Genomic DNA, 10,631 nt, shown 5'->3' with positions numbered 1-10,631 from the left:
AGGGTGAGCTGTGACAGGGCAAGAGAGAGTCATGGACATATACACACTAACAAACGTAAGGTAGATAGCTAGGGGGAAGCAGCCACATAGCACAGGGATATCAGCTCGGTGCTTTGTGACCGCCTGGAGGGGTGGGATATGGAGGGTGGGAGGGAGGGAGATGCAAGAGGGAAGAGATATGGGAACATATGTATATGTATAACTGATACACTTTGTTATAAAGCAGAAACTAACACACCAGTGTAAAGCAATTATACCCCAATAAAGATGTTAAAAAAAAAAAACATGGCAGGTAAAAGCATATTCACTGTCATGAGCTGCTCATAACTGCAGTGGCAACAGGTTTCAGGTTGCTACATTCTAAGGGGGCTTGAAAAGATCACAAGATAAAAGTGAAGGACTGAATTGGTGTGTAACGTCTGAATAGAATTTTTAAGAGTTGGTAGGGACCTGAAAGGCTGTCTGGTCCAACCCCATTCCCTGTGCAGTGATCCTGGTCCCACAGTCAACACCTGGCACAGAATGAGGGTCCTAGAGTCCTGACTCCTAGCACATGCTCTTCCACTACACGACAGTAAACATCAGTCCTTAAGATTCAGTTACTAATGACGATAAAAGAAGATCTGATTGAAGAAACATAACTTCAAAACAAGCAGAACATTTTTAAGGTAAACTGCATATTACGTCTAGGCTGTACAACATGATGAAGATGAACAATGACAGGCATCTGTGAACAGGTGTCTCCTCTATCACAGCCAGAACACGATTTGAAATGTTCTGCCTTCATGGTGCCTTTGGTTAGGGAAAGAGATGACTTTCTCCCTACTTATTCTCGAAACTTCAAAAAACAAACTAATTTAAGGCAAAAAGGCAAAAACTTTAAGGCAAAAATCTAATTTAACAGAAAGGTCACATGACAACTGCACCATCTGCATTTGTTTGGCAGGGGTACCTGGACAAATTACTCTCATGGGAACATGGGCCCAGAGTCTCTTCCGTTTCAATCACAGAAGCCAGGTTTAGCCTCTCCACAGGCCCTTCACTGATCCACAAATTGGCATGTAACGTAAATAAAACACTAGAATTGTTTATCATCCACACGTGCTATACGTGACACTCCAATTCTAAAAGTAGACACCGTTTCATTTTACCTTTCTTTTAGACAGGTGCTGGATATTTGAGAAAATGTCCCACACACTCTGCAGTCAGAAAAACCAAACTCTGGCTTCTTTTGTGGCAAGCAGGATAAACGTATTTTAAAAGTATACATCCTTTATATATACATGCAAAGTCACAGTAGAAGAGAAAAATAATGCACAAGATTTTCTTGGGAAAGGTAATTTATGAGTTTTGTAAAACCCATGACAGAATTGCTTCAAAAACCCAAACTTGCCCCAGAATGTAAATCAGGCCATTAAGAGGATATGTAAAACATTGTGGGACCTTTATTTACAGGAAAGGAAACTGGCTGACTACCGCAACCCTGCAAAACTCTACCTTGCAGAGAGCACTGGGCTAAGATGCATTCAGATTGCGAAAAAGAAATGACTTCTTTATGTTTTTTTCTTTTTGGTGATGTGGTGGGTTTGTTGTTCTAATTTTGTTTTGGTTTTTCTGTGAGATATATTTTACCTACCATAAAATTTACCTTTTTAAAGTGAATATATTTTGTAGTTTTTAAAATATTCACAAGGTGTATAACCATAACCACTATCTAATTACAGAACGTTGTCATTACCCAAAAAGAAACTCCACACCCATTAGCAGTCACTCCACCCTCCTCCTGGTCCCTGGTAACCAATAAACTATTGGGTCGGCCAAAAGTTTCATTCCGTTTTTTCCATAAGATGGCTCTGGTAGCACTTAGTTGTCCTTAACTTTGTTCAAAACAATTCTGTTAGATTGTTTGTGAGAGCTGTCATATCAGCGTGCATTTAAAAAAAGACTTATCAAAATTTGTGAATTTCTGTGTAGTCATTTTAATATTGAAGATGGAAGAAAAAGAGCAACGTTTTCAGCATATTATGCTTTATTATTTCAAGAAAGGTAAAAACACAACCAAAATGCAAAAAAAGATTAGTGCAGTGTATGGAGAAGGTGCTGTGACTGATTGAACGCGTCAAAAGTGGTTTGCAAAGTTTTGTGTTGGAGATTTCTTGCTGGAGGATGCTCCATGGTTGGGTAGACCAGTTGAAGTTGATAGCAATCAAATTGAGACATTAATTGAGAACAATCAACGTTATACCACACTGAAGATAGCTGCTGACATACTCAAAATATCCAAATCAAGTGTTGAAAATCATTTGCACCAGCTTCGTTATGTTAATCACTTTGATGTTTGGGTTCCACGTAAGTTGAGCCAAAAAAACCTTCTTGACCATATTTCCACACGAGATTCTTTAACATGATGAAAATATTCCACTTTTTTTTTTAAGATTTATTACTTATTTATTTAATTAATTTATTTTTGGCTGCATCCGGTCTTAGTTGCGGCATGCGGGCTCTTCGTTGCAGTGCGCGGGCTTCTCTCTAGTTGTGGCGTGCGGGTTTTCTCTTCTCTAGTTGTGGCGTATAAGCTCCAGGGCGCGAGGCCTCTGTAGTTGTGGCGCACGGGTTTCAGAGCGCACGGGCTCTGTAGTTTGCAGCACGCAGGCTCTAGTTGAGGCACACCAGCTCAGTAGTTGCAGCACACGGGTGTAGTTGCCCCACAGCATGTGGGATCTTAGTTCCCTGACCAGGGATCGAACCTGTGTCCCCTGCATTGTAAGGCGGATTCTTTGCCACTGGACCATGAGGGAAGTCCCAAATGTTCCGTTTTTAAAACAAACTGTGACAGGCGATGAAAAATGGATACTGTACAATAATGTGGAATGGAAGAGATCATGGGGCAAGCGAAATGAACCACCACCAACCATACCAAAGGCCGGTCTTCATCCAAATAAGGTGATGTTGTGTATACAGTGTGATTGGTAGGGAGTCCTCTACTATGAGCTTCTTCTAGAAAACCAAACGATTAATTCCAAAAACTACTGCTCCCAATTAGACCAATTGAAAGCAGAACTCGTGGAAAAGCATCTGGAATTAGTCAACAGAAAACACATAATCTTCCAACAGGATAACGCAAGATGGCATGCTTCTTTGACACCAAGGAAAAATTGTTACAGTTTGGCTGGGAAGTTCTGATTCATGTGCCATATTCACCAGACATTGCATCTTCGAATTGTCATTTATTTCGGTCTTTACAAAATTCTCTTAATGGAAAAATTTTCAATTCCCTGGAAGACTGTAAAAGGCACCTAGAACAGTTCCTTGCTCAAAAAGATAAAAAGTTTTGGGAAGATGGAATTATGAAGTTGCCTGAAAAATGGCAGAAGGTAGTGGAACAAAAGGGTGAATACCTTGTTCAATAAAGTTCTTGGTGAAAATGAAAAACGTGTCTTTTATTTTTACTTAAAAACCGAAGGCATTTTCTGGCCAACCCAATACTTTCTCTTTCTATGGATTTACCTTTTCTAGGCAAGTCACATAAATGGAATCACATAATATGTGACCTTTTGTGTCTGACTTCTTTCAACGTATGGGGTTTCTAATTTCTCTATATCCTCACCAAAACTTGTTAATCATCATCTTATTGATTGTAGCCATCCCTGTAGGTATGAAGTGGGATCTCACTGTGGTTTAGATTTGCCTTTCCCTGATGGCTAATGATGTTGAGCATCTCTTCATGTGTTTATCAGTCATTTGGATATCTTCTTTGAAGAAACATTACTCAGATTCTTTGCCCATTTTTTTAATTGGGTTGTCTTTTTATTATTGAGCGTAAGAGTTCTTTATATATTCTAAATACAAGTCCCTCATCAGATATATGATTTGAAAATTTCTCCCATCCTGTGGGCTATCTTTTCACTTTCTTGATAGTAGCCTTTGATGCACAAAAGTTTTTCATTTTGATGAGGTCCAATTTACCTATTTTTCCTTTGGTTGCTTATCTTTATCTATTCTATTAATATACAACTGTTTCCATGGAGAACTGATGGTAATGACTAATTAACTGTTTTCCTCAATGTGATTACATCTCTGATGTAATAAACTGCTTATTCAGTTAGCATGTCTGGTCTCATCTCTCCCTTTGAAAAGAATAAGTGGTTGTGCTTCCCCTGATAGAGAGGCAACGAACAGACTGAGGCTTTTACCACATTATGGTATGGAATTCTTTACCTCAGAGAGTCACATTGGGAACATAATCCTGGGCGCTAGGTGCTTAACTCAGACCTCAGCTGCTAAATGCTCAGCAGCCTCATACTGTCTTCCTGTCCTGCTACTCTTAGTTCCAGGCCCTGCATTCAACTCCAGCTCCACCTCCTCTTCTGGCCTCCAAGTGTGGACATCCTCCGAGGCTCAGTCTCCATGGCCCTCTCCTGCTCATTCCACATTCTGTGTCCCAGGCTTTCTTCCAGGGCCCTAAACCGCCCACTACGGGTCCTCTCTCTGGTCAATCCTATACCTCTCACTGCCTCTAGGCCATCTCTAACCAGACCCACCACATCAACTGAAGCGTGGTGTGTGCACCGCAGATGAGCATCTTCTCTTCCAGCCACTTACCCCTCCGGACTCTGTCTCTGTATGGTATTATTCTCCCACTCACCTGGCTTCAAACCTAAGAGTCTTCTTTGGTTCTTTCTTCTACCCCCTCCCCTACATCAAAGCAGCCTATCACATCAGCCTTCAGCCTTTGATGGGGCACAGTTGTCTCACTTCCCCTTAATCCAGGCCCACAACCTGCCACACTGATCTTCCTAACATGCCCGCTTCACTCCTCTTACTGCTCTGCTCCACTCCCTTTAAATACTGCCTGCCCCCCAGAGAAAGTCCAAACCCCGACACTCAAAGCCACCCCCAGTCCGACCCAGCTGAGCTTTCCCACCTCACCTCCCTCTGCTTCTCCTACCAACCCTCTGCTCCAACCACTGTACCACCCACCGACTCTGAAACACCATATTGTCATTCCCATCTCTACGTGTTTGCGCACACACCCCTCCTCCCTGGCTAGCCCTTCTTTTTCACCCATATATCACCCTCCTTCAGATTAATCCCACTTCCTTCACCAACCAGCCCTCCTTCGTTCACTCCGGAGGCACCTGTCTCTAGCATTTCTTTGGCCCTCATTCACTCATTCAAGTTGGCTTACATGAGATGCCTTCCTGCTACAAATCCCCACCTCCCTCTCCCAGGGTACCAATACACACTGAGCACCTACAGAGGGCCAGGCACTCTACGAGGCACTGGAGTTACAATGGGGGTAGGGAGGGGACAAACCTTTGTGCCTCACAAAACTCAGGGGCAGGGCCTAGGGGCTGACACAATTAACGAAAGAATTATAGTCAATAAATGGACACTCTCAGCTGTGCTAAATGCTACAAAGGAAAAGTACTGAATACTAGAAAGCAGGTAACAGGGAGAAAAAGACCCCATTAGGTAGCTCAGGGCAGGCTGTGTAGAAGGAGGGCAAGTTCTTCTTTGGGTAACCTGCCTTCTCTCTCCACATGGCCTGAGTTCCCGGAAGCAGGCCATGCCTCACTCACCTTCTTCGTGGTTTTAGCATTGGGCATAAGGGTGAAGGAATCCATGAGTGACTCTGGTGGAGGAAGGGGAGGATTTTGGAACAAGAAAGCCTCTCAACCAGGAACAACTGAGCCAGAGTCAGAACACGTTCAGAGACAGCCCTGGGTTCAATTTGAGCCCTGCTACTCTTTAACTCTGAGCACAGTACTTAACCTCTCTGTGCCCCAGGTTTCTGTCTATAAACTAGGACTAACCGCCTCCCTCAGAGGGTGGCTGGGAAGATTATGGGATAAAGTATATAGAAAAAGCCCTACCCAGGCCTAGTAGAGGAAAGCACCTAATCATTGGTGGCTGCTGTCATTAACCATTATTTTTATTTTTCTTAGGGGACTCAGAGGCAGGAAATGAGCTCTGAAAGTTGTATACCAGGTCATCAAATTCGGGCCAAGTCACTACTGAGACGAGCCAAAGGGGCTTCTGTGCACTGGATTGTCTACGGTCTAAACAGGAGATGCGCCCAAGAGAGTTTCCCCAAAAGCAGGGAAGGCTCTTTGCCAGCCAAAGGAACTACCCAAAATTTGCTCTGCCTGAGGTCTGGCTGCCTGCCCTGACTGATCGCAGGCTTTGAGGCCCCAGGAATCTGAGGCAAAAGAGAGACTGCCAAGGTCGAAGGTCATCACGGCCACTTCCTAATTTGCCTGGCATTTATCTATAAAAGGAAACACAACAGGAAACTTCATCTTTCCAAGTCTGGCCTCCCTCCTCTTCCTGCTGTCACCATCTATTCTCTTCTGACTGGGGGCAAGAGAGCAGTGCAGGGTACAGTAGGCAGAATAATGGCCCACGAGAGATGTCCACGTCCTAAATCTTGGAGCCTATAAATATGTCAAGTTACACGGCAAAGATGGGATCAGAGTTGCTAATCATCCGACCTTAAAACAGGGAAACTATTCTGGATTATCTGGATGGGTCCAATGTAATCACAAGGGCTCTTTAAACATGGAAGAGGGAGGCAGAACGAGGAGATGTGAGAAAGACCTGAAGATGGAAGGAGAGACATGACCCAAGGAAGGCAGGCAGCCTCGAGAAGCTGGAAAAGGCACTAAAATGGGTTTTTTCATGCAGACTCCAGATAGGAATTCGCCTGCCGACACCTTAATTTTAGCCCAGTGAGACCCATTTTGGACTTCTGATCTCCAGGACTCTCAGATAATAAACCTGAGCTGTTTAAGTCACTAAGTTTGTAGTAACCTGTTACACACACAACAGAAACTAACATACAGGGCTTTTGAACAGTTCTCCCTGGGACCTGAGGGCTTCAGAGGCAATGCCTAGAGTCAGAGTGAGGGTAGTCAGGCTACGACCTTTTACACATTAGGCTTTAATAGAAGGATGCTTAAGATATTTTTTAAAAATCACGGGTGCAGTAGAAAGAGTCTGGGGTCAGACAGAGCTTGATCCAGTCTGTCTGTTAGACCAGCTACGTGATCTTCCCAGACTTCACTTAGCCTCTCTGAGCCTCAGGGCCTCATCTGGAGTCATGAGGATGACCGCCTCCCAGGGTTGTTATGAGAATTAAATGGGCAACGGGAATGACAGAGCCTGGCAGTCAGTAAACATTAGCTGCCCTTCCTGCCTCCTTCCTTCTACAAAGTCCTCTCTAAGGATGAGGCACAATCACAGAATTTCCTATCCCATTCCCCTCCCCTACAAATATGGGAACCCAGAGGAGCAGAAGCCCACCTCCCTCAATCCACCCAAGAAGCCGGAGTCAGGCTGGGACTCCATTCCTTCACTCACTCACTCATTCATTCACTCAATGAATCCTTATTGCATGGCCAGGGCTGAATGGGGAGCGAAAGGGACTGTCTCCACCCTGGTGGAGTTTACGGTCTAGTAGGACACAGAGACATTAATCAAACAGTCAGGCAAACACATATACCGTTCCATCAGCAACAGCTGCAAGGGAGAGATGTGTAGGCTACGAGTGACGGGGGAGGTGATCTAGCCAGGAGGTCAGAGAAGGCTTTGCAGGGAATAAATGAATGAGCTGAGAGCTGAAGGATGATTACGCATTAACAAGGTGACAGACGGAAGAAAATTCCAGGCAGAGGAATAAAACTACAAAAAGGCCCAGGGGTGGGAAGGAGGCCCAAAGTAAAAGAAGGCCAGCATGGCTGAGGGGCAGTGAAAAAGGGGAAGTAGGGAAGGAAGGAAAAATAAATGACTTTCGGGTTCAACTGGGTGGTGATGGTACCATTCCTGGAAACAGGAGACACTGGAAGAGGGCGAAGCTGGCAGTGGAGAGGCCATGAGGTCAATTCTGGACGTGTGGAGTTCAGGGGACCTTTGGGACATCCTGGCAGAGCCACCATCTGGGAATCTGGATACACAGGATATGAGAACAGGTAACCTCTGGGCCAGAGATATAACCACGGCAGTCACGTGTGAGCCAACAGTGACTAAAGCAGGGGAGGGGGCCCGAGTGAGGTCACCTGCCAGAGACTGAGAGAAGGAGGCCTCTGAGAAACATTTAACACCCAAGAGCTGGAGGGTGACTGCAAAGGAGGCTGGAAGGAGTGACCTGAGAAGTAAAGTGTCACATCATGGAAGCTAAGGGAGCAGAGTGTATCCGGGATGAAGAAGTGGTTGACAGTATCAAACATTCCTGCAAGGCTCTACAAGATGCCACCTTACTGATGGGACCACCCAGTTGGGTGACAAAACTGGAGAGGCCTGATGTCCAGGGATGAGGCCTATCAGATAATCGCCCAGAGTGCCCTGGGAAGCGACCCAGGTATTAGAGGCTCAACTGCTGACAGCGTCCCTGGGAAAAAGCAACAAAAAAACAGAGACCCAAAGTTCTTGTCATTGTATCCAATGGCCTGGCCTCAGGATCTGGCTCAAACTAGAGGACAGAAAAGAGCAGATGCCGGCTTGGACACATCCTCTGTCCCAAGGCTGGTTAAATATGTATAGCTCTAAAATGAGGGCAATACTTGAGATCCGACACCAGGCAGGGGCTGTGCCTCCGACACAGGTCCCCAGCTGGCGAGGAGCCTGGACTGGGGCCTTCAGCTGCGGCAGTGGCTCAGCACCATTTGCCGCCACTTCCACCCCCAGCGCTGAACCCACTTACCTGGTAAGATCCCTGGACCCTGGACTTTGACCGCCTCCTTTTCCCGCTCGTCCGCCTGCTCTGAGTTCTCAACCACCTGATCCAACTCCTCACTCAGCTAAAGGGAGAAACAAAGAGGGCAAGGAAGTCAGCTATATCAGCTTTGCTTTTCTGGACTAGAATAAGAAAGCAGAAGCTGTTTCTCACTTAACTGTCATCAAAAAAAAAAAAGAAATCACATGATATAGGGTATGTTATACCAGTTCTACAGATTAGCACAATGAAGCTCAGAAAATTCAAATAACTTCAATGTGGTAGTTTCCCAGGCTGCGGGAACAAAGCACCACAAACTGGGTGGCTTAAAATAACGGGAATTTATTCCCTCACAGTTAGGGAGACTAGAAAGCTGAAATCAAGGTGATGGCAAGGTTGGTTCCTTCCAAGGGCTGTGAGGGAGAACCTTTTCCATGCCTCTCTTCCAGCTCCAGATAATGGCCAGCAACGCTTGGTGTTCCTTGCTTGTAGATGCATCCCATCTCCGATCTCTGTCTCCATCTTCACACAGAGTCTCTGTGTCTCCACATGGTCAATCTTCTTATAAGGACATCATTCGTACTGGGTTAGGGCCCATTCTACTTCAGCATGACTGCGTCTTAACTAAATACATCTGCAATGACCCTATTTCCAAATAAGGTCACTTTCTGAGGTGCTGGGGGTTAGGACTTCAACATACCTTTTTGAGGAAGACAATTCAACCCACAATACTTTCCATGGCCACAGAGCAAAGAGCAAAATCCAAGTTAGTCTAGTTCCAAAACCCATGCTCTTAATCACTTCCCAAAGAAGGAGGAAATGCAAGCTTAGAGTCTGCTGAGGGAGCAGAGGGAACAGAAGTTGGTGTCAGAGCTAAAGTCCACCAACTCAGGCTGCAAATAGCAGAACAAAGTGGGGAGGGCAGACCACCCAGAGAAAGGTGCTAATTAGCAGCCTAATAGTAAGCAACCTCCACCTCACTTCATCAGCGTTCTCACCTGTCAGATGGCGACGATGATACAATGATAACCAACAAGGTTCCACAGCATTAAGGAGAAAAGCAAGAAACACCAAGACCAGAGTTTAGAGGAGGACCTATCACTGGATTGGGAGGTGAGGGAGGGGATAGACTTACCAGGTATTTTCTTAGGCTCACAGGGTCAACACTTAAGGTCGCAGGACATCATTAAAAATTCACCTCTAAGAAACTTGAGTTACAACAAAGCTCTTACGTATCTAATATTCTTCCATCTCCTTCTCCATGCCTCTGCTCCTGCCCTTTATTTATTTTTAACATCTTTATTGGCATATAATTGCTTTACATTGTTGTGTTAATTTCTGCTATATAACAAAGTGAATCAGCCATATGTATACATATATCCCCATATCTCCTCCCTCTTGCGTCTCCCTCCCACCCTCCCTATCCCACCCCTCTAGGTGGTCACAAAGCACTGAGCTGATCTCCCTGTGCTATGCGGCTGCTTCCCACGAGCTATCTGTTTTACATTTGGTAGTGTATATATGTCCATGCCCCTCTCTCACTTCACCCCAACTTACCCTTCCCCCTCCCCGTGTCCTCAAATCCATTCTCTACGTCTGCGTCTTTATTGCTCCTCCCCTTTAGAATCAGGTAAAGCCTCTAGTTTAAAGCCCTAAAGTCCAAAAGAAAAGAAAACCAACACGTGAAAGATGACACCATGAAACACAGGCCCACAGTGGGAAGAAACACAGATCAAGAGGTCCCCAGGGCTCTTTCCCTTCTGCTGGCCAAAGGGCAAGGAGGATGTTAGTCCTGGGAAGGCCCAGCGTTCTCTGATCCAAGCCTCACACAGGTTCAGCCTAACCCTAACACACTCCTAACCCAGTTCCCCTGCTGACTACCTGCAGCCATAATAAACCCACCTCCTTGCCCGGCCCT

The 10,631-nt window shown here is 45.3% G+C and overlaps 1 protein-coding gene across 1 annotated transcript in view; it reads right to left on the bottom strand.

The window, feature by feature from the left end:
- Positions 1-10,631, bottom strand: part of PACC1 (proton activated chloride channel 1) — a 33,668-nt gene that overhangs the window by 20,673 nt on the left and 2,364 nt on the right. The window contains exon 2 of the mRNA XM_024750905.1: positions 8,702-8,798. Within this exon, the coding sequence (XP_024606673.1) occupies positions 8,702-8,798 (97 nt within the window). The remainder of the gene's footprint in view (positions 1-8,701; positions 8,799-10,631) is intronic.

The sequence above is a fragment of the Neophocaena asiaeorientalis genome, unplaced genomic scaffold (assembly GCF_003031525.2).
Source record: "Neophocaena asiaeorientalis asiaeorientalis breed wild unplaced genomic scaffold, Neophocaena_asiaeorientalis_V1.1 scaffold67, whole genome shotgun sequence".
In the NCBI taxonomy this organism is placed as follows: Eukaryota; Metazoa; Chordata; class Mammalia; order Artiodactyla; family Phocoenidae; genus Neophocaena; species Neophocaena asiaeorientalis.
This window is presented reverse-complemented; position numbering and strand designations above follow the sequence as displayed.